The sequence below is a fragment of the Hemitrygon akajei genome, chromosome 3 (assembly GCF_048418815.1).
Source record: "Hemitrygon akajei chromosome 3, sHemAka1.3, whole genome shotgun sequence".
Lineage (NCBI taxonomy): Eukaryota > Metazoa > Chordata > Chondrichthyes > Myliobatiformes > Dasyatidae > Hemitrygon > Hemitrygon akajei.
The window spans coordinates 117,990,043-118,017,778 of NC_133126.1; the positions used below are offsets into that span (position 1 = coordinate 117,990,043).

Consider the following 27,736-nt stretch of genomic DNA (forward strand, 5'->3'; position numbering starts at 1 on the left):
CAACACAAAAACTACACTAGACTACAGTCCTACCCAGGACTGCATAAAGTGCACAAAACAGTGTAGGCATTACAATAAATAATAAACAAGACAATAGGCACAGTAGAGGGCAGTAAGTTGGTGTCAGTCCAGGCTCTGGGTATTGAGGAGTCTGATGGCTTGGGGGAAGAAACTGTTACAAAGTCTGGTCGTGAGAGCCCGAATGCTTCGGTGCCTTTTCCCAGATGGCAGGAGGGAGAAGAGTTTGTATGAGGGGTGCCTGGGGTTCTTCATGAGCATCAACTGGCAACAACTTGTTCAACTGAACAATCCAACTACAGAGTTGGGTCTACTCCTGAATAATACACTTCCGCAACTAACTTCAATTGATCATGGCCCTTGAGCATAATTGATGTATTGGATCTCACAGGCCTTGATACACACCGCAATACTCATCCAATATAACCTTTCACATGCACTAAAATTGCTGGTCTTACTTTCTTCTAACTACTCAGATAAGCTGGGCACTTACCTGAGCATATGGGCGGCATAGTGGCACAGCTGTTAGAGATGCTGCCTTACAACTCCAGTCAGCCCGGTTAGATCCTGACTTCCAACGCTGTCCATACAGAGCTTGTACATTCTCCCAGAGGTACTTGGCAATTCAGGACATTGGTTTGGATTCACAATTTCATTTAATGTTTAGTACACATCTCTAGGATATGCTGGTTCATATCCATTGCAAATTGTCCCGAGTATATAGGTGGGTGGTGGTGGAGGAGAGAGAGCTTCATGGTCGGAGATGACTCAATGGGACTAAATATTTCCACTGTACTTCTTTGCATCCTTGCTCTCGGTCAAGGATGCAATTGGGGAATACGGTTATTTTGATGACCATTTCATCTGTTGCTTCAACCACTTGCTTTAGTTTGGAAAAGAACCCCTTGACAATCATGAAGCAGAAAATTCATTTCCCATTGTCCCATGAAAGACAAATTATCTGGATATATTTGATGTTACTCTTTGTGGATTGAAGACAATGAGAAATGATTTTGTCCTACTGGGCAAGATTTTAGGAATTTCTGGTATGTTAGGCAAATGTTACTAGCTCTTTCTGGTAAAGTACATGTAGGAATCTGATCAATTGATTTAGATGGCTTATGTATACAGTTGATATAGTAAGGTCCAAATCTTGTGACCCAGCAACTCTAACCCCAAGTCAAAGATGGTCACTGTTATAATTGAAACCTCCAACCACGACCAAGACTCCAGCAAGGTCCCAATTCCCATCAAAGAGCTTAACATTGATCCTAACTCCTAAATGAATGCACATTTAATTCCCAACCAAACTCCCTTCCACCCTATCAACATTACTCCTGAACACTGGCAGGTAAGTTTAGAATTACAATGTAGTCAGATTTCTTTACATCAGATGCTATAGCAACTCAGGTGATCAAGCAGAATCTGCAGGGTAGAAGGGAATTGCCAATGCTTCCGATGAACACTCTGCATCAGGATTGAGAGTGGGTAGGGACGATGACCAGTATAAAGACGAGAAGGGGTGAGATCTCTTTATACTGGCCATCTTCCCACTCCATTCTGAGTCCTGATACGTCTTGACCCAAAACATCAACATTTCCTTTCCCTTACGCCCCCCTACCACCACAGATGCCGGTCAATCCACTGAGTTCTTCTAGCAGTTTGTTCTACGGGTCCAGATTATAGGATCTCAGATTTGTGTTTCCATTCTCCTGTGCAAGTTCTGTAAAGGTGAGGCACACAAAGTAGACTGCAGGGGGCAGCACACAACACGTTGGGACGAGGCATTGTTGAATTGTGCAGTGGAGCAGTTGTGACCCGATCACTGCAGCACTACACTCGAAGCTATAAACACATCCATCTCAACACCCAAGAATTTTAAGGCTAAACGTTATGACCAGGTTTTTGTCTTCTCCTCTAATGTTAATCCTTGGCTCTGCGTCCGGTTTCACTAAAGGCCTTGGAAGTTTTTACTATAGTAAAGACATGATACCAAGTTAGACTTCTGCTTTATGTCACTGCCTTTATAAAAATGGCAACCTTCATGAAGTTAGACTAACTCAATAAGAGGTTGCGAACTTCAGAAAGAGCAAGAATTTGAAATGAATGGGAATAATGCGACTAAGAGGAACTGGAACATGATAATTCAATCAAATGCCAACTGACTTTTTTTTTGCATTAATCCTACTCTTCCCCATTTTGTTTTTCTCAGTTTGCGATATGGCAATCCCACAGAGTGGGGACCAATTTAATTCATTCACCTCTTGCCACACAGTTTCTTTGAGAGGTTATCCTATCAACTTCAATTAAAGAGTTAATAAATAAAGAACATGGAAATGTTGGAAGAACTCAACCAGTCAAACTGCATCTGTAAAAAGAGAAATCTTTTCTAAGAAAGAATCACACACCGAAAATGTAGACTGGTTTCTATTTCTGCAGTTTCTGCTTGACTGGTTGAATTATTCAAGCATTTCTGAGTTTGTTTCAAATTCCATCTTCTGTAGCTGTTTTAAACCTGCTCAAAGGAAGTACACGATATTGAGCAGAATATTCAACCAACACGAAGAATAGCAAGCTCTTCCCATGAGTTGGACTGGGAATGGGGAAGAAAATGAGGGGCAGTGCTCTTGGCACCCTACTCCCTTAGTCTGCATTCTAACTGCATCGACTCACAGTGTGAATGTGTAGACTTTGGAGGGAAGGTCATCATCTGTGACCTGCTCTCAGCTATTGTAGTCACAAAGCACCATCACAGAACTGTTATATAATTGAGAGAAGCAAGCACTGATTTGAGAGAGGGCCTGGTTCCATCTGTACCAGCAGCACTCCAATATATAGACTAGATAAGTTGCCCTGGTACTCATGTTCCAAGTGGGGTTCAGACCTTAAGACATAAGAGCAGAATTAGACCATCTGGCCCATCAAGTCTGCTCCACCATTCAATCATTGCTGACCCTTTTTTTTAAATCTCCTCCTCAACCCCAGTTCCTGGTCTTCTTCCCATAACCTTCAATGCCATATCCAATCAAGAATCTATCAAGCTCTGCCTTAAATACACCCAATGACCTGGCCTCCATAGCTGCATGTAGCAACAAATTCCACAAATTCACCACCCTTTGGCTAAAGAAATTTCTCTGCGTCTCTGTTTTGAAAGGGCGGCCCTCTATCCTGAGGCTGTGTCCTCTTGTCCTAGACTCTCCCACCATGGGAAACATCCTTTCCACATCTACTCTGTCTAGGCCTTTCAACATTCGAAAGGTTTCAATGAGATCTCCCCTCATCCTTCTGAATTCTAATGAGTACAGACCCAGAGTCATCAAATGTTACTCATATGATAACCCTTTCATTCCTAGAATCATCCTTGTGAACTTCCTCTGGACCCTCTCCAATGCTAACACATCTTTTCTAAGATGAGTGGACCAAAACTGTTCACAATACTCAAGGTGAAACCTCACCAGTGCCTTATAAATCCTCAGCATCTCATCCTTGCTCTTGTATTCTAGACCTCTTGAAATGAATGCTAACATGGCATTTGTCTTCCTCACCATCGACTCAACCTGCAAGTTAACCTTCAGGGTGTTCTGCACAAGGACTCCCAAGTCCCTCTGCATCTCAGATTCCTGGATTTTCTGCCCATTTAGAAATGGTTTGCACATTTGTTTCTGCTACAAAAGTACATGACCTGCATTTTCCAACATTGTATTTCATTTGCCACTTTCTTGCCCATTCTCCTAATCTGTTTAAGGCTTTCTGCATCCTACCCATTTCGTCAGCACTACCTGCCCCTCCACCAATCTTCACCAAAGCCATCATCTAAATCATTTATATACAGCATAAAAAGAAGTGGTCTTAACACCGACCCTGCGGAACACCACTAGTCACTGGCAGCCAACCAGAAAAGGATCCTTATATTCCCACTCACTGCCTCTTACCAATGAGCCAATGCTCTAACCATGTTAGTAACTTTCCTGTAATACCATGGGCTCTTAATTTGGTAAGCAGGCTTATGTGTGGCACCTTGTCAAAGGCCTTCTGAAAGTCCAAATATACAACATCCACCACACCCTCTTTATCTATCCTACTTATAATCTTCCCAAAGAATTCCATTAGGTTAATCGGGCAGGATTTTCCCTGAAGGAAACCATGCTGGTTTTGCCCCATCTTGTCCTGTGTCACCAAATACTCCATCATCACATCCTTAACAATTGACTCTAACATCTTCCCAACCACTGTGGTCAGGCTAACTGGTCTATAATTTCCTTTCTGCTCCCTTCTTCCTTTCTTAAAGAGTCGAGTAACATTTGCAATTTTCCAGGTCTCTGGCACCATGCTGGAGTCCAATGATTTTTGAAAGATCATTTCTAATACCACCACAATCTCTAATGCTCCCTCTTTCAGAACCCTAGGGTGCAGTTCCTCTAGTCTGGGTGACTTATGTACCTTTAGGTCTTTTTGCTTTTTGAGCACCTTCTCTCTTGTAACAGTAACTGCACCGAATTCTCTTCTTTCACACACTACAACATCAGGCCTATGCTAGCAAGCTATTTGGTCGCGGCAGAAGAGAACGGGTACCCACCAACCCCTATCTCAAAGGGGAATACAGGGAGGGCCTATTGTATGGCAATCACACACATTGGATAGCCTTTAATTAGACCTTAAGTAACTGAGTAGAAACTTATTAATGTGGATGGCATTGACAAGGCCAGCATTTATTGCTCATCTCAAATTGTTCTTGAGAAGTTGTTCAAAGTAAATTAATCAAAGTACATATATATCACCATAGATAACCCTGAGATTCATTTTCCTGTGAGCATACTCAGCAAATCTATAGAACAGTAACTATAACAGGATGAATGGAAGATCAACCAGAGTGTAGAAGACAACAAACTTTGCAAATGCTATTATAAATAGTTATATATAATGAGAACATGAGATGATGAGATGAAGAGTCCATAAAAGTGAGATCATTGATATGATCACATCGGTATGTTGGTATGCCACATGGAATCTGAGAGCCATAGAGTATTGAGACTGGCCTTCGGCCCACTGAGTCCATGTCAACCACCAAGCATGTAACAATAAATATTGAATGGCTGTAGACTTACAGGTCAGGATGGTGTGTACCATGAAGGGCAAGCTGCAGATGACTGTACTCAAATGCGCCTGTTGTCCTTGTCCTTTCTACTGATAGAGATCACAGGTTTAAGAGGCACTCTCTGGGTAAATAACTGCAGTGCATTAGTGCACACACTACAGCATTGTGTGCTGGTGCTGGAGAGAACAGATGATCTTATGGCCAAGGAGGCTAGAAATGGTAGTAACTGAGTCAGCGTAGATTGGCACAGACATGGGGAGAGAGTACACTAGTACACAACCTTCATCTTTTTATCATGTCTAGGGCCAAGCGCTGCTGATTTATGGCTGAATTTGTCCAGAACACTGGTTGCTGTTGACAAGTGACAAGGGAGTGAGCGATGTCTCCTATTTGAACAAACACCACGTCTGCACTGAGCAAAGATGAAATTTCATGCCACATCCATGCCCCCTGGGATAGAGGTTTGAAATTCTTCTATCATTGATTGGCACTTGACTACATACTCTTCACCGCAGCAGTCTCTAACAGTGGCACCAAATGGCATTTTCAAGATGCTATTGTGTTACATAACTCATCAGGACAGGGATAAATGGGGGCTGGGTGCTTTGTTGACAGAAAGCATGTTTTCTGTTCCAGTGTTACCAACTTGTTACTCACAGAAATCAACTTATATAGTAGAGAAACAGGATCTTCAGCCCAACAAATCCATGTCAACCACTGAGCATATAATTGCCATTTATCATGTGAGGTTTGTAGCCTTTTATGCCTTAGTGATCCTAATGCTCATCCATTCACAGTGCCCTTGCCTCCAACATCCTCACCGCCAGTGGGTTCCAGATTGCAACCATCCTCTCAGTGAAAATATTCTTCCTAAAGCATCTGTAAAGCCTTACTTTTTAAAAACATTTGCATCTCTGCGAGGATAGGGTTCTCATTATTTAGCCTATCTATGCCACTCAGAATTTTGTATAGGTCAGATAGGTTCCCTCTCACCCTCCTCCACTCCACGTAAAACAAACCCAACCAAAGTCATTGCTCCTCATAAATTAATGCTCCTTCCTTTTGCCTGATGACAACAGCAGTAAATCGGTAAATTGGTTTATTACATTATATTATTATCTGTTAATTATTATATTCACATAAGGTGTTGTAAAAAAGCTTGTCTTTCATGCTGTTTATACAGATCACTTCATTACAAAAGTGCAGTGATGTAAAACAATTTCAGAATGCAGAATAGAGTGTCATAGTTACAAAGAAAGTACAGTGTGGTAGACAATAAGGTTCAAGGTCACAACAAAGTACAAAGTGTAGATTGAGAGGTCAGGAGTCCATCCTATCACACTAGGGAACCTTTTAATATTCTTATAATGGCAGGATAGAAATTGTCCTGGAGCCAGGTATACATGCTTTCAGGCCTTTGTCTCTTCCGCCTGATGCGGGGGTGGGTGGGTGAGAGAGAGTCCGCAGTCTTTCATTATGTTGGCTGCTTTTCAAAGGCAGCGACAAGTGGAGACATAGTCCACAAAGGCAATGCTGGTTTCAGTGATGTGCTGAGCTGCGTGCTTCTTGTGGCGTCGGGCAGAGTAACTGCCATGAAAAGCTGTGATGTATCCCAATAGAATGCTTTCCATGGTGCATCAGTTAAAGAAAAATTAAACCAGAAAAGGTCAAAAGGTCAAAGGTCCTTACAAATATCTTTAGCCTTCTGAGAGAGTAGAGGAGCTGGTAAGCTTTCTTGGCCATGGCAACAATGTGATTAGACCAGGACAGGCTATTGGTGACTTTCACTCCAAGGAACTTGAAACTCTTAACCATTGAGGTAGACAGTAGCATGTGCCCCCCACCCCCTTCCTGAATCAATGTCCAGTTGATTTGTTCTGCTGACATTGAGGGAACGACTGTTGTCATGACACCAAGCACCATGTCACTGGACTCCCCATTTCCTTCTGTACTCCACCACATCATTATTTGAGATATGGCCTGCTATGTTGGTATCATGTGGAAACTAACAGATGGAGTTAGATCATACTCTGGCCATATTGTTATGAATGTACAGTGAGTAGAGAGTCGATAATCATTGGGGAGGTATGCTTGCTATTCTTACTGATTGTGGTCCATTGGCCAGGAAGTCAAGGATCCAAGTTGCAGTCCAGCTGAAGGGTTTCAGCCTGAAATGTCGACTGTACTCTTTCTCCATAGATGCTGCCTGGCCTGCTGAGTTCCTCCCGCAATTTTTGTGTGTTGTAAAGAGGGGAGTTGATTCCAAGGTCCAGGAGATTGGAGATGTGTTTAGCTAGAATTATAGTACTAAGGGCAAAGCTATGGTCAATAAACAGTAGTTTAACTTGGATGCTCCAAAGATGAGTATAGGGCCAGGGAGATGGCACCTTCTGCAAGCTGTTTTCAGCAGTACACAGTTTGCACTGGATTGAGATGTCTGGGAGACTGGATTAATGCATGTCATGACTATCTTTGTAATGGTGGATGTCAGAGCCACCAGACGGTAATCATCATGACACATTACCTTGTTAATCTAAGGCACCAGTGTATGATACTCTAGATATGGATTAAGAAATGCTTTATAAATTTGTACAAAGACTTCCCTGCTTTTCTATTATATGCCTTTGCAGATGAAGGGAAAATATTTTAATTTATTTATTTATTGAGATACAACGTGGTGTAGGACCTTCCAGCACCTTCGAGCCACGATGCCCAACAATCGCACAATTTAAACATGGGACAATTCACAATGACCAATCAGCCTACCAACTGGTACATCTTTGGATTGTGGGAGGAAAGCAGGGCACCCGGAGGAAATCCACGCAGTCACAGGGAGAACTTACAAACGCCTTTCAGGCAGTGGCGGGAATTGAACCTGGGTCGCCTGTGCTATAAAGCGTTGTGCTAACCACTACCGCAGCAGTGCAACCCCATTTTTAATCCCAATCTTCCTATTTTCAAGTAGACATCCACATCCTTATATCTAATTTAACCTTTTATTTATTTGCCAATTACTGCATTAGGAGTAACTCTTTGCTCAGGCCACACTTGGAGTATTGTATATAGTTCTGGTCACTCCATTACAGAAAGGGTGTGGAGGCTTTGAAGGGGGTGCAGAAGATGCTCACAAAATGCTGCTTGGATTAGAGAGTAGAGGAAACAAGGAGAGAATGGGCAAATTTGTATTGTATTCTCCACAAGGTCAAAACCTGTGGGGCAACCAGATAGAAGTATTAAAGTAGTGAGGCACATAGTCAGGGTAGGTGGTCAAAGTCTTTTGGGGGGGGGTAGAAGTACTCAGGGGTAGAATTTTAAGGTGAGATGGGGAAAATTTAAAGATGATTTATGAAGCTAGTTTTTCTTCTCCCTCCTCTCAGCCTGGGATGTGCTTCCATGGAAGTAGATTTGACAGCAACTTGCACATGTGAACTGGCAGTGAATGTACCCTGTGCAGGCAGGTGGGATTAATCTGGATTTACATCAGTGTCGGCACATCATGGACTGAATGGCCTGCTCCTGTGTTGTTTGTTCTATGCCATATTTTCTAAAGCTACTGGAATGTCTTTGGGATGTGAGAGGAAATTGAAAGACTCAGAGGAAACCCATGCAGTCTCGGGGAGAACCTTAAAACTCCACTTAGACTGCACACAAGCTCAGATGGAACTTGGGACATTGAGCTGTCAGGCAGCAGAATGAACTGCTGTTCCATCCTATCAACCCCTTATTCTTTTCCACAACTGGTACTGTTAGCTACCCTCGAGGGGAGGGGGGGGCAATGATTAGGTGGTAAAATAAAGAACAAGGCCATCTCTACCTGGTCATACTCTCTTCTACAAAGAGCTCACATGAAGTCAGGTCTGCACTGAAACGTTAGTGCCCTAAAAAGCTGTTGCTTTTTTTTCCTCACAGCCTCTGTAAATTATCTATAATTAACATCAATTTACAGTCAAAGTTATTACAATTTACACAATAAATTTTCTGTTTAATTGCAGTTTTTCTCATCTTGTAATGAGCCATGCTGCCACAAAAAGCCAAGCTTCATGGAATTTATGCCCAGGCACCACACAGGACAAGCTCTCCTCTCACTGATGCCATCAAGAAGAAGGTGCAAGAGTCTCAAGACGTGCACCACCGGGTGCTGAAGGGTCTCAGCCTGAAACGTTGACTGTTTACTCTTTTCCATAGATTCTGCCTGGCCTGCTGAGTTCCTCCAGCACTTTTTGTGTGTTGCTTTGAGTCCCAACATCTGCAGATATTCTCTAGTGATTTTTTTTAAACCCCATTTTCCTGCCTCCTCCCTGTAGACAATAGACAATAGGTGCAGAAGTAGACCATTCGGCCCTTCAAGCCTGCACCGCCATTTTGAGATCATGGCTGATCAACTACTATCAATACCCGGTTCCTACCTTGTCCCCATATCCCTTGATTCCCCTATCCATAAGATACCTATCTAGCTCCTTTTTGAAAGCATCCGGAGAATTGGCCTCCACTACTTTCCGAGGCAGTGCATTCCAGACCCCCACAACTCTCTGGGAGAAGAAGTTTTTCCTTAACTCTGTCCTAAATGACCTACCCCTTATTCTCAAACCATGCCCTCTTGTACTGGACTCTCCCAGCATCTGGAACATATTTCCTGCCTCTATCTTGTCCAATCCCTTAATAATCTTATATGTTTCAATCAGATCCCCTCTCAATCTCCTTAATTCCAGCGTGTACAAGCCCAGTCTCTCTAACCTCTCTGCGTAAGACAGTCCAGACATCCCAGGAATTAACCTCGTGAATCTTCGCTGCACTTCCTCTACAGCCAGGATGTCCTTCCTTAACCCTGGAGACCAAAACTGTACACAATACTCCAGGTGTGGTCTCACCAGGGCTTTGTACAAATGCAAGAGGATTTCCTTGCTCTTGTACTCAATTCCCTTTGTAATAAAGGCCATCATTCCAACTTCTTCACTGCCTGCTGCACTTGCTCATTCACCTTCAGTGACCGATTAACAAGGACTCCTAGATCTCTTTGTATTTCTCCCTTACCTAACTCTACACTGTTCAGATAATAATCTGCCTTCCTGTTCTTACTCCCAAAGTAGATAAGCTCACACTTATTCACATTAAACGTCATCTGCCAAGTATCTGCCCACTCACCCAGTCTATCCAAGTCACCCTGAATTCTCCCAACATCCTCATCACATGTCACACTGCCACCCAGCTTAGTGTCATCAGCAAATTTGCTGATGTTATTTTCAATGCCTTCATCCAAATCATTGACGTAAATTGTAAACAGCTGTGGTTCCAATACCAAGCCCTGTGGCACCCCACTAGTCACCACCTGCCATTTTGAGAAACACCCATTCACCGCTACCCTTTGCTTTCTATCTGCCAACCAGTTTTCTATCCATGTCAATGTCTTCCCCCCGATGCCCTGAGCTTTGATTTTACTCACCAATCTCCTATGTGGGACCTTATCAAATGCCTTCTGAAAATCGAGGTACACTACATCCACTGGATCTCCCCCGTCTAACTTCCTGGTTACATCCTCGAAAAACTCCAACAGATTAGTCAAGCATGATTTACCCTTGGTAAATCCATGCTGGCTCGGCCCAATCCTATCACTGCTATCTAGATATGCCACTATTTCATCCTTAATAATGGACTCTAGCATCTTCCCCACCACCGATGTCAGGCTGACAGGTCGATAGTTCTCTGTTTTCTCCCTCCCTCCTTTCTTAAAAAGTGGGATAACATTAGCTATTCTCCAATCCTCAGGAACTGATCCTGAATCTAAGGAACATTGGAAAATGATTACCAATGCATCCGCTATTTCCAGGGCCACCTCCTTTAATACCCTAGGATGCAGACCATCTGGACCTGGGGATTTGTCAGCCTTCAGTCCCATCAGTCTTCTCATTACCGTTTCCTTCCTAATGTTAATCTGTTTCATTTCCTCTGTTACCCTATGTCCTTGGCCCATCCATACATCTGGGAGATTGCTTGTGTCTTCCTTAGTGAAAACAGATCTAAAGTACTCATTAAATTCTTCTGCCATTTCTCTTTCCCATAACAATTTCACCGAATTCATTCTTCAAGGGCCCAACATTGTTCTTAACTATCTTCTTTCTCTTCACACATCTAAAAAAGCTTTTGCTATCTTCCTTTATATTCCTGGCTAGCTTGCGTTCGTACCTCATTTTTTCTCCCCGTATTGTCTTTTTAGTTAAGTTCTGTTGTTCCTTAAAAACTTCCCAATCATCTGTCCTCCCACTCACCTTAGCTCTGTCATACTTCCTTTTTTTTAAATGCTATGCAATCTCTGACTTCCTTTGTCAACCACTGTGGCCCCTTTCCCCCCTTTGAATCCTTCCTTCTCTGGGGGATGAACTGATTTTGCACCTTGTGCATTATTCCCAAGAATACCTGCCATTGCTGTTCCACTGCCTTTTCTGCTAGGCTATCCGTCCAGTCAACTTTGGCCAGCTCCTCCCTCATGGCTCCATAGTTTCCCCTGTTCAACTGCAACACTGACACCTTCGAGATGCCCTTATCCTTCTCAAATTGCAGATAAAAACATCATATTATGATCACTACCTCCTAATGGCTCCTTTACTGCAAGATCGCTGATCAAATCCTGTTCATTACATAACACTAAATCCAGAATAGTCTTGTCCCTGGTCGGCTCTCGTACAAGCTGTTCCAAGAATGCATCCCGTAGGCACTCTACAAACTCCCTATCCTGTGGTCCAGCACCAACCTGATTCTCCCAGTTCACCTGCATGTTGAAATCCCCATAACTACTGCGACATTACCTTTGCCACATGCCAATGTTAACTCCCTATTCAACTTGCACCCAATATCCATGCTACTGTTTGGTGGCCTGTAGACAACACCCATTTGGGTCCTTTTGCCCTTACTGTTCCTCAGTTCTATCCACAGACTCTACTTCTCCTGACCCTATGTCCCCCCTTGCAAAGGACTGAATCTCATTCCTGTAGATCTTAACCCACTTACCAATCAAGAGCCAATCACTCAGCCTTAAACATGCCTAACGACTTGACCTCCACCACCCTCTGTGGCAACAAATTTCACAGATTCACCACACTCCAGCCGAAGAAATTCCTCCTCACCTCAGCTTTAAAGGATGTTCCTTTATTCTGAGGTGGACCCTCATATCCTACTGACTGGCTGCATTATATCCTGCTATGGAAACACCAATGCCCTTAAATGGAAAATCCTACAAAAAGTAATGGGTATGGCCCAGTCCATCACAGGTAAAGTCCTCCCCAGCACTGAGCACAACTACACAAAACCTTTTTGCAGGAAAGCAGCATCCATCCATCAGGGACCCCCATGACGTAGGTCATGTTCTCTTCTCCCTCCCCCTCCTGTCTTCTCCTATAATTTCGGGTCTCCCCCTCCCGCTTTCAAATCTCTTACTATCTCTTCTTTCAGTTAGTCCTGACGAAAGGTCTCGACTCGAAACGTCGACTGTACTCCTTCCTATAGATGCTGCCTGGCCTGCTGCGTTCCACCAGCATTTTGTGTGTGTTGCTTGAATTTCCAGCATCCGCAGATTTCCTCGTGTTCATGTTCTCTTCTCACTGCTGTCATCAAGAAATTACAGGAGCCTCATGACAGTTATTACCCCTCAGCCATCAGGCTTTTGAACCAAAGGGGATAATTTCACTCAACTTCACTTGCTCCATCATTGAATTGTTCCCACAAGCTATTAACTCTTTTTCAAGGGCTCTTCATCTTATGCTGTCAATATTTGTTGCTTATTTATTTATTATTATTATTTCTTCCTTTTTGAGCTGTTTGTTGTCTTTTGCACATTGGTTGAACCCCCAAGTTGGTGCAGACTTTCATTGATTCTGTTATGGTTATTATTCTATTATGGATTTATTGAGTATGCCCACCAAGAAGATGGTGACCGATATGTTCTTTGATAATAAATTTACTTTGACTCTCCTTTGAAAGTGACTCTGAGAGCTAAGTCAACTATGGCCAATAAAAATTGAAAAGAAAATACATTATATCATTTCTTGCTGCCTTATAGACTCCACACTGAACTGCATTGGACAGCCTCTGGCAGAGAAGAGTGAATAAACTTTTCCTGCATATCCAGTTCTTGTTTGTGGATAAGTGTGCAGCAGCCAACTCCTACTGACTCCGAGCTATAACACTACCAACTAACTCGAGCTGATTAGGTGAACATACCTGGAAATCTGCGGTGCTAGCTGTTGGCACCCCAATAATGCCTGCAAATTTGCAATTGCTGTCCTGGTTAATGTCTTGAGAGAAATCCCAACATTCTATAGTGCCAGCTTGCATTCAACTAGCAACGTTAAAGCAAGGTTGAAACTAGGATTGACAGTAGACATTAAAGGAAAACAGATTAAACTGTATTGTTGGTCACATGACACACCATGAACGCACTTCATCAGTTTGGTTCTACCAAACAGAGGTGTAAAGCAATCAGTTAGCACCTGCAGCTAAAGAAAAAATTGATTAGAATAGTATGGTGGACAAATATTACACTGATAAGACACTCGCATAACTTGATCATCAACCCGTTCTATATGCAGATTACATGACAAAAATAGGATGTTTAACAATGAGGTAACCATCATTGCAGCTTTTGACAACAATCCTGCAGTACAGGCCCAGACCGAAGAACAGCTAAATGTCAACCAAACTCTCATGATATATAGGAGCAGAATTACACCATTCAGCTCACACGTCATTCAATCATGGTTTTTTTTTTTAAAAAGCCCATTTTCCTGCTTTCTCCCCAAACCCTTTAATCCCACAACCCTCTTACCAGTTAAGAACCTGTCAATCTTTGCCTTAGATACACCCAATAACTTGGCCCCCACAGCTATCCGTGGCAATGAATTCTGCAGATGTACTACATTCAGCCTGAAGAAACTTCTGTTCATCCAACTTAGAAGGGACATTTCTTTATTCTAAGGGTGTGCCCTCAGATTCGAGACCACCCTACTAATGAAAACATCCAGGTCTTTCAGTCATCAGTAAATTTCAATGGGATTCCTCCTCAGCATTCTCAGATCCATTCAGCACAGGCCTAGAAGGACACCAAAAACACGAGAGAATCTGCAGATGCTGGAAATCCAAGCAACACACACAAAATGCTGGAGGAAGTCAGCAGGCCAGGCAGCATCAATGGAAAAGAGTACAGTCGAGTGTTTCAGCCCAAACCATCGACTGAACTTTATGTTACCGGTCTTTTTGTCGTCATTTGAGTTGCATCTGTAGCAGACTGAGACTACTAAACATAGGAAAATTTAAAAATAAGAATCACTCTGTAGTCATTAAGAATGCTCAGTTAACTTTGTTAAATTCAGTTTCCGTCCTTTATTCGAGGTGACAGCTCATAAGGGTTACTGCCATCAATAATCTGGCTGCTCTTACTGGTCTGGTCTGGTCTGAATCAGATACATAAGCTTCAATATTTACTGAATACAATGAACGGGCATCTAGCACATTATTTCCTACCGTTGCTCTAATTCTCAATCAATTTTCCAGCAAAAGCAATGGCAACACAATGGTTAAACTAGTGATGTTCAACTAACCTCTCTACAGAAGAGCACAAAGATATGTCCCTTCCTCAGTCCAGGCCCTTGGTTCCTTCAACCCTCCATCTGTTGCTACCCATGATTCAAAGGTACTGTAGCACTGTGTTCTCTGAGTCAGAGAGCTGCAGGTTCTCAACCCTATTCAGCATTCAATCCCGGTTCATTGCACAGTGTTATACCAAAGTAAAAAAAATACAGTGGCAGTGCATTTCAGGGGGCCGCAAATCTGGGAAAAATGCCATCAAGAAAAATCTAACTAAATCCAATTCTGAATAAATTTTGACACGGAAGTTGACTGCAAGTAAACAGAGGAAACTAAACTGATACAACAGTAACTGGACATAAACACGAGAAAAGGTGCAGATGCTGGAAATCCAGAGCAACACACACAAAATGCTGGGAGAACTCAACAGGCCAGGCAGCATCTCTGGAAATTAACAAACTGTCGACATTTTGAGCCAAGACCCTTCATCAGGACTGGAAAGGAAGGGAGAGGATGCCAGAATTAAAAGATGGTGGGAGTGGAAGAGGGCTCGTTGGAAGGTGATAGATGAAGCCAAGTGGGTGGGAAAGATCAAGGGCTGGTGATTCAGGAATCTGATAGGATAGGAGAGAGGACCATAGGACAAAGGGAAGGAGAAGGGGATCCAGGAGGAAGTGTAAGCAGGTGAAAAGAGGTAAAAAGCTAGAGAGGGGAATAGAGGAAGAGGGGAGGGAAAGGGACTTTTTTTTAAACCAGAAGGTGAAATCGAAATTCATGCCATCAAGTTGGAGGCTCCCCAGATGGAATATAAGGTGTTGCTCCTCCACCCCGAGTGGCCTCATCTTGGCACAAGAGGAAGCCATGGACCAACATATCAAACAGGAATGGGAATTAAAATATTTGGCTATTGGGAAGTCCCACTTTTGGCAGATGGAGCGGAGGTGCTTGACATAGCGGTCCCCAAATTTACAACTGGTCTCACCAATGTAGAGGAGCCCACATCGGGAACAACAGACATATTACTTTTGTAAGACAGAAGTTCCCGTGACCTTCTTTTAAAAAATTGCCAGACACAAGCACTCTTTTGCACTTCTTCCAGGGTTGTTCCTTAACATCTAATTGGTTGGCCAAGATTTTGATCATCTTTGTGTCAGAATTTTATCCTGAATATACTACTGTGAAGTATTTTTGAGGTTTTCTATTCATCTAAGTGTGCCATTGTTCTAAATGGCCCACGTATGCAGTTAAATGACACCCCTCTGCTCCTTTATTCAGGAGCGAGAGAGAGCCCATGGTATGTTGAATTGGCGGGCGAACGATTAGTTTTTGTTATACTGCAGGTCACGGTCTTATTGGGGTCTTTGCGATTGCTTGCTTGGTGGGTGGAGGGTGATGATGCTTTTTGCTGAAGTAGGGGTGGGGGTCAGTGCTTTGCTGTCGCTTGTGCATGGGAGGGAGGAGTGGGAGGGCTTTGAGGTTCTAACATTTTTACTGTCTCATTCGTCGGGGCACTCTTCTGTTTTTGTGGATGTCTGTGAAGAACAAGAATTTCAGGATGTATATTGTATAGATTTCTCTGATATTAAATGGAACTATTTCTCTACATTGCTTGTGCACACAGATGTGTACGCATTTGCCTGCGTGTGAGCATTCACTATGTCTATTGTGCATTTACATGCAGACACAAGATACTGCAGATGTTGGAATTTTGGGCAAAAACTAAGTGCCACAGGAACTCGGGTCAGGCAGTATCCGTGAAGGGAAACCAATGGACAGTCAACATTTTTAGATTATTGGCCCTTCCATGTCAGGGGTTCCCAAACTCTTTTATCCCATAGACCCCTACCATTGACCAAGGGGTCCACAGTGGGAAACCTGCTCTAAGTCAAGGGTCGCAACCTGAAACATTGACTCTTCATCTCCCTCCACAGATGCTGCCTGACCTTCTGAACTCTACAACAGTTTGTCTCATGTGCATTTATACACATGCATATGTGCACACACAAGCGTATGTGTGGGTGCGCTTGGGTGCTGTGTACGTGAGTGACCCGTGGAACAATACAGCACCTGAGCCACGGACAAGGCATGGAGAGAACATGAGAGGACTGAATGCTAACATCGGCTTTTACAGAATACATAATAATAGAAAAAATGGGAATTACAGTAAGTATGTACTATGTGTGTGTAATCCTTAATGACGGATGGCACATTTCTGAGGTATCTCCCTTTGAAGATGTCCTGCATACTACAGAGACTAGAACTCATAATGGAGCTGACTAAGTTTAAAACTCTCTGCAGTAGCCCTCCCACCTCCATACCAGACAGCGATGCAGCCAGCTAAAATGCTCTCCACGGTACATCTGTAGAAATTTGAGAGTGTCTGGTGACATACCAAATCTCCTCAGACTCCTAATGATATGGATCACACACAGACAGAAGAGATTTAATTTCAATCAGCAATGTGATTGGCACAGACTTCGTGGGCCAAGGGGTCTACTCTATGTTCTCGTAGCTTCTGAAACTTATCTGGAACAGCTAACACAAAACTAGCAAGGGTGAAGAGAAGGTCTTAGTGCTCTCAGAGTAGGACTGGTCCCACATAAAACTGATTGAAACATGTAAAATTATTAAGGGATTGGACACACTAGAGGGAGGAAACATGTTCCCGATGTGGGGGAGTCCAGAACCAGAGGCCACAGTTTAAGAATAAGGTGTAGGCCATTTAGAATGGAGTTGAGGAAAAACTTTTTCACCCAGAGAGTTGTGGATCTGTGGAATGCTCTGCCTCAGGAGGCAGTGGAGGCCAATTCTCTAGATGCTTTTAAGAAAGAATTAGATAGAGCTCTTAAAGATAGTGGAGTCAAGGGATATGGGGAGAAGGCAGGAACAGAGTTCTGATTGTGGATGATCAGCCATGATCACAGTGAATGGCGGTGCTGGCTCAAAGGGCCGAATGGCCTACTCCTGAACCTATTGTCTATATAACCTTTCTGGTTAGGATGCATTTGGAGAATTACATTCAATCCTGGTCACCCCCCATTAGAGGAAGGATATGGAACTTCGGAGAAGGTGCAGAAGAGGTTTACCAGCATGCTGTCTGGATTACATGTTATAAGGAGAGATTGGAGAAACTAGGGCTGTTTTCCTTGGAGCTGCAGAGCTTGAGAAAAGATCTGATGGAGGTTTATAAGATTATAACTGGCATAGATAGACAGCTGGCACCTTTCCCCATGTATAATATGCATTTAAGGTGAGGGGCAAATTCAAAGGAGATGTGAGGGGTGCATTTTTATATAAAAAGCATGCTGGGTGTCTGGAATGTTCTGCCAGGGGTGATGGTGGAGGGAATATGATAGAGGCATTTAAAAGGCTCTTAGGTAGACTTGTGAATGTGCAGAGAGTGGAGAGATATGGACATTGCATAAACAGAAGGGATTAGTTTAGTTAGGCAAACAAGAGATAATCTGCAGATGCTGGAAATCCGAGCAACACACACACAAAATGCTGGAGGAACTCAGCAGGCGAGGCAACATCTATGGGAAAAAGTATAGTCGACTGTTCGGGCCAAAACCCTTCGGCAGGACTGGAGAAAAAAAGGCTGAGGAATAGATTTGAAATGTGGGGGCAGGGAGAGAGAAACGCTAGGCAATAGGTGAAACTTAGAGGGAGAGGGATGAAGCAAAGAGCTGGGAAGTTGATTGGCAAAAGAGACAGAAGGCCATGGAAGAAGGAAAAAGGGGTGGGAGGGGGAGGAGCACCAGAGGGAGGCGATGTGTGGGAAAGGAGATTACATGAAGAGGGACAAGGGGATGGGAAATGGTGAAGCGGGGTGGAGGGGGAGGTATTATTGTAAGTTTGAGAAATTGATTTTGATGCCATCAGGTTGGAGACTACCCAAACAAAATATAAGGTATTGTTCCTCCAACCTAAGTGTGGCTTTATGCTGACAGAGGAGGAGGCTGTGGATGGACATACCAAAATGGGAATGGAAAGTAGAATTAAAATGGGTGGCCACTGGGAGATCCTGCTTGTTCTGGTGGACGAAGCGTAGATGCCCAGCGAAGAGGCCTCCCAATCTACGTCGGGTCTCACCGATATACAGGAAGCCATACCACGTGCACCGAACATAGTATATGACCGCAACAGACTCACAGGTGAAGTGTCGCCTCACCTGGAAGGACTGTTTGGGACCCTGAATGGTAGTGAGGGAGGAGGTGTAGGGGCAGGTACAGCACTTGTTCTGCTTGTAAGGATAATTGCCAGGAGGGAGATCAGTGGGGAGCGATGAATAGACGAGGGAGTCACGTAGGGAGTGATCCCTGCAGAAAGCAGGAAGATGTGTTTGGTGGTGGGATCCAGTTGGAGATGGCGGAAGTTTCGGACAATTATGAGCTAGATGCGGAGGCTGGTGGGGTGGTAGGTGAGGGCAAGAGGAACCTATTCCTAGTAGCATGGCAGGAGGATGGGGTAAGATCAGACATGCGTGAAATGGAAGAGATGTGGTTGAGGACAGCATTGATGGTGGAGAAAGGGAAGCCCCTTTCTTTGAAAAAGAAGGCCATCTCCTTCGTTCTAGAATGAAAAGCCTCATCCTGAGAGCAGGCATGGCACAGATGAAGGAATTGAGAGAGGGGATGGCGTTTTTACAAGTATCAAGGTAGGACGAGGTATAGTGCAGGTAGCTGTGAGAGGTTTATAATAGACTTCGGTGGATAAGCTGTCTCGGGAGATCGAGACAGTAAGATCGAGAAAGGGAAGGGAAGTGTCAGAAATGGACCAGGTAAATTTGATGGCAATGTGGAAGTAGGAGGCAAAGTGGATGAAATCAACAAGTTCAGCACAGGTGCAAGAAGCACAGGTGCAGTCGCTGATGTAGCACAGCAAAAGTGCAGGACAGTCACTAGCGTAGGCTTGGAACATAGACTGTTCCACGTAGCTGACAAACAGGCAGGCATAGCTGGGACCCAAGCGAGTGCCCAAGGCTACCCTTTTGTTTGAAGGAAGTGGGAGGAGCCAAAGGAGAAATTATTTAGAGTGAGGACAAGTTCCACTAGGTGGAGGAGGGGAACTGGTTGGGTCTGGTGTCCAGAAAGAAACGAGCTTTGAGGTCTTCCTGGTGGGGGAGGGAGGTGTATAGGGACTAGACATCCATAGTAAAAATAAGATGATGGGGGCCAGGGAACCTGAAATCCTTGAAAAGATCCAGAGTATGTGAAGTCATGGATGTAGGTGGGAAGTGACTGAAACGGGGGGATAAAGCAGAATGAAGGTATGCTGATATGAGTTCAGTGGGGCAGGAACAAGCTGAAACAATGGGTCTACCTGGACAAGCAGGTTTGTGGATTTTGGGTAGGAGGCAGAAATGGGAGGTGCAGGGTGTGGGGCTTTCATGTGTGTTGCAGTGAAATTCCTTGTCTGTGTGAAGCTTACGGAGTGAATAGTAATATAGTTAGGCGTTTGGTTAGCAATTTAGTTCAGCACAACATTACGGCCAAAAGGCCTTTTCCCCTGCTGTACTGTTCTACTCTATTCTATCTTCTACGATTTATCCTCATGCTCACAACCACGAGCTTACAAATTAAAATTGCTCCACAGGAACGGGTGACTGCGGAAGACAGTGGTGTTAAGTCAACAGGGCTCCACTCAGCCAGCTAACCCATCCAGGGAACACCCCATCTTCTATTAGAAACATCGCTTGGGTGATCTTTCTTTATGGGTGGGGGTAAAGAAGGGGACACAAGGTGTTAAAAAAGTGATGATGAGCTCAGGCAAAAACAATCCCCCGGCCTTCCCTCAGAAGTGAGAGCAGTCTATGTCTGCTGCCTGGTAACCATTCAATCTTTTCAAGCATCCGTGGCTCCCAGTGGCAGCCAGTCATCCCTGAAAGCCTCGGGGCTGAAACCAGGAGAGCTGCCAACAGACAAAAAAACATGCTCAGAGCCTGCTTTCAGAGCAGGACTCAGGCAGCCCACTGACACACACAGATCTGCCAGCGGTCTTCCCACTGGGCATAATGAGGCTTCTCACACTTCTCTTCTGCATGTTTTTTGTGGAAGAGTTCCCACAAATCAGTAAAAACAAAATTGCCCTGGCCATTGTCCAGATTTATTTATTTATTTAGTGTTCTTGTGATCTTGGATCTCATATTCCTGTCAGAAAACTCTCCCTAGAAAAAGCAGCAGTGTTACCACCAAAAAAACACTGAAGACGGCCTATTGGAGAATAAAAATATGATTTCCATTCTTTGTTTACTGTTCACTTTTATTGTTCTATTCATACTTAAAACAACATGTTCTTACTCACTACCTACGTTTCTGACTGTACCCGGTTTTTCTTGAAGCAGATCAACTGTTGCAGGTTCAACTCTTCTCCCTTGTCAATCCCACCACATCAGTATAGACCAGCTTTTTAGATTTCGATGCTTTACTTCAGATTCAGATTAAATTATTGTCATATACACCAGGGGGAAATAGAATTCCTTCTTCCCCTGTCCTTGACCTGGCCTCACCTATCACCTTCCAGTAGCCTCCTTCCCATCCACCTCCCCCCCCCCCCACCGTTTTATTCTGGCGTCTTCCCCCTTCCTTCTCAGTCCTGAAGAAGGGGCTTGTACCAAAGCATGGACTGTTTATTCATTCCCAGAGATGCTGCCTGACCTGCCGAGTCTTTCAGCATTTTGTGTGTGTTGCAGTGAAACCGCTTGCCTGTGAGAAGCTTACGGTGTGAATAGCATACATAGCAAAAACATATACAGTGAGGAGCACAACCCAACAGACTGGTACAAACTGCAGCAGTACGATAGGAATTGCTAAAGTACCAATAATAGAAGAGGTAGATCTGAGGGCTTGAGAATGTGGCAGCACCGGCAGGAAGGGAACGTTAAAAAGAGCAATCGATTCAGAAGCTTCTTCATTCAGAGGTTAATTAGAGTGTGGAATGAGCTGCCAGTGTAGGTGGTGCATCCGAGCTCAATTTCAACGTCTAGGAGAAGTTTGGATGAGTACATGGGCAGTCGGTGCATGGAGGGCTATGGTCCCAGTGCAGGTGAAAGGGAGTAGGCAGCTTTGGTCAAAGGGCCTGTTTCTATGTTGTACTTTTCTATGATCCTATGACCAAGTCTGAAAGCAGTGGGAAAGAAGCTGTTCTTCAGTCTGTCTGGATTTGCAAAGGGAATGGCTACTTACAAATAAGAATCCATGGTGACATAGTGGATTGGTTTCAAAATTAGCTTGGCTACGGAAAACAGAGGGCAGTGGTGGAGAGGCATCTGACAACAGAAATATTCTGCAGCAATCAATGCTGCATATACTCTTACACACAGTATATGCAATTTGGATGAAAATGTTCCTAGGTCGATTACTAACTTTGCAGATGGTACAAAAATTGGTGGGCTTGTGGATAAGTGAGGAAGGTTGCAAAGAATGCAACAGCATATAAATCCGTCGGAAATGGAGTTAATTCAAGATAAGTGTGAAGCGTTGCATTTCAAGAGATCAAATGCAAGAGTAAAGCATACGTTATATGGCTGGATCCTAAAGGGCACTGACCAACATATGGATCTCTGCATCCAGCCATACCTCCCTCAAGACGAAAACAAGGGAATCAAGTGGTAAAGAAAGCACATAGCATATTTGCCTTCTTTAGCCAGACCATTAAGTACAAAAGTTGGGAAGCGATATTAATTATAACAGGCAGATATTCAGTCTTCTCCCCCAGGGTGGCAGGGCCAAACACAAGGGGAATGTGTTTATGGTAAAGGTGTGTGGGTGTGTGCAAATGCGAACCAGAGAGTGAAGCAGAGGGAGAGCATGAGGGGAAAGAGGGGTAGAGGAACAGGCGTGGGAAGAGGGGAAAAGAAGGGGAAAGGAGAAGGGGAAGGGAGAAGAGGTGGGGAAAGGGGTGAAGCATTGTTGGGCAGATATCCTTGGGAGCAGAAATGTTCTTTCTTACCTCAAGGCTAATATGAAACTCTTTTCTTTGCATTAATATGTTGCTCACAGTATTAATGAGACACTTTTGAAGTACAGTTATTTTAAAAGAAATGCAATTAACATGTTCCACCATAGAGGTCTGAGGAGAGGGGTGGCAGAACGACAGATTGTTGTTCATGGGTGCCATCTTACCAGGGGCCATTAATATATTACCAATGATATAAATGATTGCTTTTATTCTTTTTCTACTTGCAATTTGCTGTCTTTTGAACATTGGCTGTCTGACTGCGTGTGTTTTTTTTCATTGATTCTATTGTGTTTCTTTGTACTTACTGCGAATGCCCACAAGACAATTAATCGCAGGGTTGTATATGGTGACATGTATTTTAATAAAAAATTTACTTTGAACTTTGAGAGGACGCAGATAAATTTAATGATAGAGAGAAAAACATTCAATGATTTAAATATATAATGATATGAACGGAGACAAAAATATGCAACATGCCCATGCATAAAAATGGGGAGCATACATTTTATCATCACCGGCTTTAATAGGACAACTGTGGAGCATGGCAGGAACACATTGCAGTAATCTTTTTTACTTACTGTTGTGGAAATCTTCGGTCCATTCAGCTGGGCTTGCAAAATAGCTTCATTCACAAGTGGGGCCACCCTGAGTAATGCTTGCTCCACACCTCGCGATCCCATAATAACACTGGTGAGCTCGTCCAGAGTGGAAATGTAATCCCGCCAGTGCAGATCAATATCCGCAACGTTAGCCAGGCAGCCCCGCATGACGTTGAGGCAGTAGGCAACACAAGGTTTGATCAGAGTCAGTCCATGGCAGTGAGAGCAGTATTCCATCTTCACCAAGGCTCTGGTACATTCCCGGGTGAAAGCAACATTTTCAGTCATGTTTATCACCTCACTCCCTATGTTCAAGGCTTGTAGAAGAGTCTTCATTGCCTGGAGGGGCCTGGTCAGTTCAGCTGCCATCTTCATAGGGTAGGAACCAAAGGGGTTGATGTCCTGTCTGGTCAATCGAAGGCACTCTGAATAATCCACAGAAACGTCACTGAGCCCTGGGTGTATCAGGCGATTGAAAACCAATGGAAAGAGGCTATCAAAGAAACTCAGGACAATGTCTTCAATGCTTGTGTCCAAATCCAGAACGTAGAGAGAGATGTCAGTAAAGAAGCCCTTCACCACCTCTGAAGCTTCCTTTGCCATTGTTCTGTACCCTGTCTTGAACATAGAGTTGGTGTGATTGGTTGCAATGTGTATCAATGATTTAAAAGCCTCTGCCAAAGGAAAAGAATAAACTTTGTTAACAATAGTCTTAACCCTTGCTGGAACTAAAGACGATACATTACACATCTTAATCCTTTGCATAAAATTCCCCTTATCCCCTCTTGAGTTCAACCAGGACTTTCAACTTCTTCGCCATCTCACTCACAGGTGGGCAGTTAAAGAAAGAAAGACAGCATGTAGAAAGGAATGAGATGGCAGTCTAACTGAAGCATTTCTTCAAAGGGCGAAGCAATGAGCATTGAGGAAGATCACCAAGTCAGAGAACAATTAAGACTTGTTATTGATGTGTGGGAAATGGTGGGCAAGTGGCTTCTTCGCATTCCTTATACATTATATTCAAATATTAGCAACCTTCTCCTTTTCAGAAATACACTTTGTTTTATAAACCCAATTTATAAGTTGTGAACCAAAAGGCAATTAGCTTCACACAAGATGAGTGGAGATAAAGGAGATGAGTATCACATTTTGAAATGATACCAGAGTCACCTCATTCTATTGTCCTTTTCCAACACGAGGATAGAACAGTAAAGAACAGGAGCAGGCCCATCAGCACACGATGCCATGATGACAATCTAACTCATTCCACCTGCCAGCACATGGCCTGTATCCCTCCATTCCCCACCTGTTCACACGTCTGTCAAAATGCCTCAAACATTGCCGTTGTACCTTGCTGAAGGTGCTGCATTCTGATTCAGACATCACTTCTTTTCTACCAGAAAACCTTTCACCTTCACATCCTGTTCCTTTCCAGTTCCTTCAGGGCACCGGGGAGTGACTACAATGCCACAAAATATGTAAATGCAGGCTCAACATATGAAGGCAGTGGTGGCTAAAATATAAACGGGCATTTGAATAGACAATAGCAGCCTTTCAACACTAGTGATTTACAAATGTACTCAAACATACTTAAATGCTGTTTATTTATTGTTGTACCATCTGTAGATATGAGGATATTAGAGGCAGACCCCAAATTATAATAATGTTCTGGAGACCTGCTTGTAACCCAAACTGTTCATTACTGGAAAATGAAAACAAAAGTGCTGGGAGAGTATCACAGAAGTAGAAGAGGTGGGCGAAAGTGAGCAGGCGCGGGAAAAGCAGCCGCCAGTTGGCCTCACAGACTCAATGAGTAAGTGAGAGTCTGTCCAGCGCTCCCAGCTCCAGTCGGCTGAGCCCAGACCACCAAACGTTGCTGCTCAGGGAGCGAGGGGGAGGGGACAGCTCTCCACTTGGCTCAACCCAGACCGCCAAATGTTGAGGCTCAGGGACTGAGGGGGAGGGAAGAGCACGCCACTCGGCTCAACTCTGAAGCTCAATTGTCGTGGCTCAGGGAGTTAGGGGGAGTGTGAGAGAGATAGAGAGGGGGGTGTGAGGGGAAGGGGGGTGTGACAGGGGATGTGAGGGGAGGGTTGAGGGAGCTGGTGGGGGAGAAGGGGGTGAAGGCAATACAGGCTGAGGGCGAGGCGGGCTGAGACGGAGGCGGGGTGAGACGGAGGCGGGGTGAGATGGAGGCGGGGTGAGACGGAGGCGGGGTGAGATGGAGAAAGCATGCCCTGCTCCACTTAGTATTAGATGCATGAAGCCTGCAGTGGCCAGCAAATGCATCTCCATCCTTCCTGCTGGACTCTCAAACGCTCATTCACCAGTATGAGGTGTAACAAACTTCAAGAAGATAGAGATTTTATTTATATTGATTTAGAGAGACAGCATGGTAACAGGCCTTTCCATCTCAATAAGTCCACTCTGTCCAAATACACCCATGTGTCCAACTAACCCTTATGTCTTTGGAATGTGGGCAGAAACTGGAGCACCCAGAGAAATCCCAAGCGGTCATAAGGAGAATGTGACAACCACCTACAGGCAGAGGTGGGAATTGAACCCAGATGGCCGTCACTGTTATAGGGTTGTGCTGGCTGCTAAACCACCACATCGCTTCAGTACAGATAAAAAGGAATGAAAATGGACAGACACATTAGAAGCTGAGATACAGAGATGCAGAAAGACGTCCGGGAATTTGAAGGCACCGTGATGAATTGACAAGGTTTCCCAAATGGAAGAGTAAAACAGGTAATCCAACATACTCAGGACTTTGGTGGTGTCATACTCAAGGATTTATGGATGGCTGGTTATTACTTACATTTCCAAACACAAATAAAAAACTAATTTAAAAGTGTTACACAGCATTATAATAAATTCTTCAGTGAACCATAAGATTCAGAGAGCATGGGAGCTGGGACCTGGTGCATTGGTAACCACGGGGACCTGGCACTAGTGAGTCTCAGGGCCCTGATGGCCCTGGTGAATTTCACAACACTGTATGGACTAGCAAGTCTTGGGACAATATAGGAATCAAGTTTCTGGTGAGTCTGAAGGTGAACCATGAGGATTTCTAATCAGACTGATTTTGGATTATCAGAGTTTCTATCCCAGTGAATGTAGAAGCAATGAAGTTATAGCATAGCCCGCACCATACAGAGTTACACAGCATGGAAACAGACCTTTCAGCCCATTGTGCTGGCCATCCACCGCCCACTTACACTAACTGCACACTAACACATTTTATTGCCCCCACATTAGCATCAACTACACCCACCCCAGATTCCAGAGATGCCAATTAACCTTCAACACCGTATCTTTGAGATGAGGTCATAGGGAGAACATGAAAACTCCACAGAGTCAGTACCCAAGGTCAGGACTGAACCCCGTTTCCCGGAGCTGCAAGGCAGTGGCTCTACCAGTGCAGCAATGACCGGATCGGTCTCCTTAAAACCATAAACAAGATAAGGACTGAAGCAGCCGTCTAATTGGATTGATTTTTGCTGGAATCTGATACGCCTGACTTAGTTGAAAGCGCTTGTCACTCAAGAACATGACAAACAGTAGCAATTTAATTGTTACCTTCAAAACTGTGGTGCTCACTCAATTGTATTTGACTTGTAGGCCCACTTTGTTAGCCAACAAACGCACCGCCCCTCCCAAACTCCCCCCATCGTATGTCAGATCACAGGAGCATGGACTGAGCAACAGAGGGGCCTCTGGTGATGCAACTGGGTGGTGCTGGCCCCAAGATATCTGGTTAATCTGACAAACCCTACTACAAGCTTTGTCAACATCTATTAATTTAAAAACTATTTTAAAAAATAATGTTTGATAAGTTAAAATTTATCTTCTCCTTCATCCACTACACTCAATGGTCACTTTATTAGATACCTCCTGAGCTTAATAAATCTGCTGAGAACAACACACACAAAATGCTGGTGGAAGGGTCTCAGCCCAAAACGTCGACAGCACTTCTCCCTATAGATGCTGTCTGGCCTGCTGTATTCCACCAGCATTTTGTGTGTGTTGTTGTTTGAATTTCCAGCATCTGCAGATTTCCTCGTGTTTGCTCTTTAAAACTGCTGAGTGTATGTTTGTGGTCTTCTGCTGCGTAGCCCATCCACTTCAAGGTTTAATGTGTTGTGTGTTCTGAGATGCTCTTCTACACACCACTGATCTAATGTGTGGTTATTTGAGTTATGAATATCTCTAACCATTGAATCAGTCAAACCATTCTCCTTTAACCTCTCTCATTAACAAGGCATTTTCATCCACAGAGCAGCCACTCACTATATGGTTTTTGTTTTTCACACCATTCTCTGTAAACTCTTGATATTACTGAGTCTGAAAATCCCAAAAAACAACAGATTCTGAGATACTCAATCCACCGCATCTGGCACCAACAATCACTTGATGGTCAAAGTCACTTAGATCACATTTCTGCCTCGTTCTGATGTTTGGTCTGAACAACAACTGAATCTCTTGACCA

General features: G+C 43.9%; 1 protein-coding gene across 2 annotated transcripts in view; it reads right to left on the bottom strand.

Annotated features, from left to right (window-relative positions):
- LOC140725330 (glypican-5-like) overlaps positions 1-27,736 on the bottom strand; it is a 627,634-nt gene that overhangs the window by 442,076 nt on the left and 157,822 nt on the right. For both annotated transcript variants that reach the window (XM_073040657.1, XM_073040656.1), the window contains exon 3: positions 23,224-23,918. In XM_073040657.1, coding sequence (XP_072896758.1) covers positions 23,224-23,918 — 695 coding nt within the window. The remainder of the gene's footprint in view (positions 1-23,223; positions 23,919-27,736) is intronic.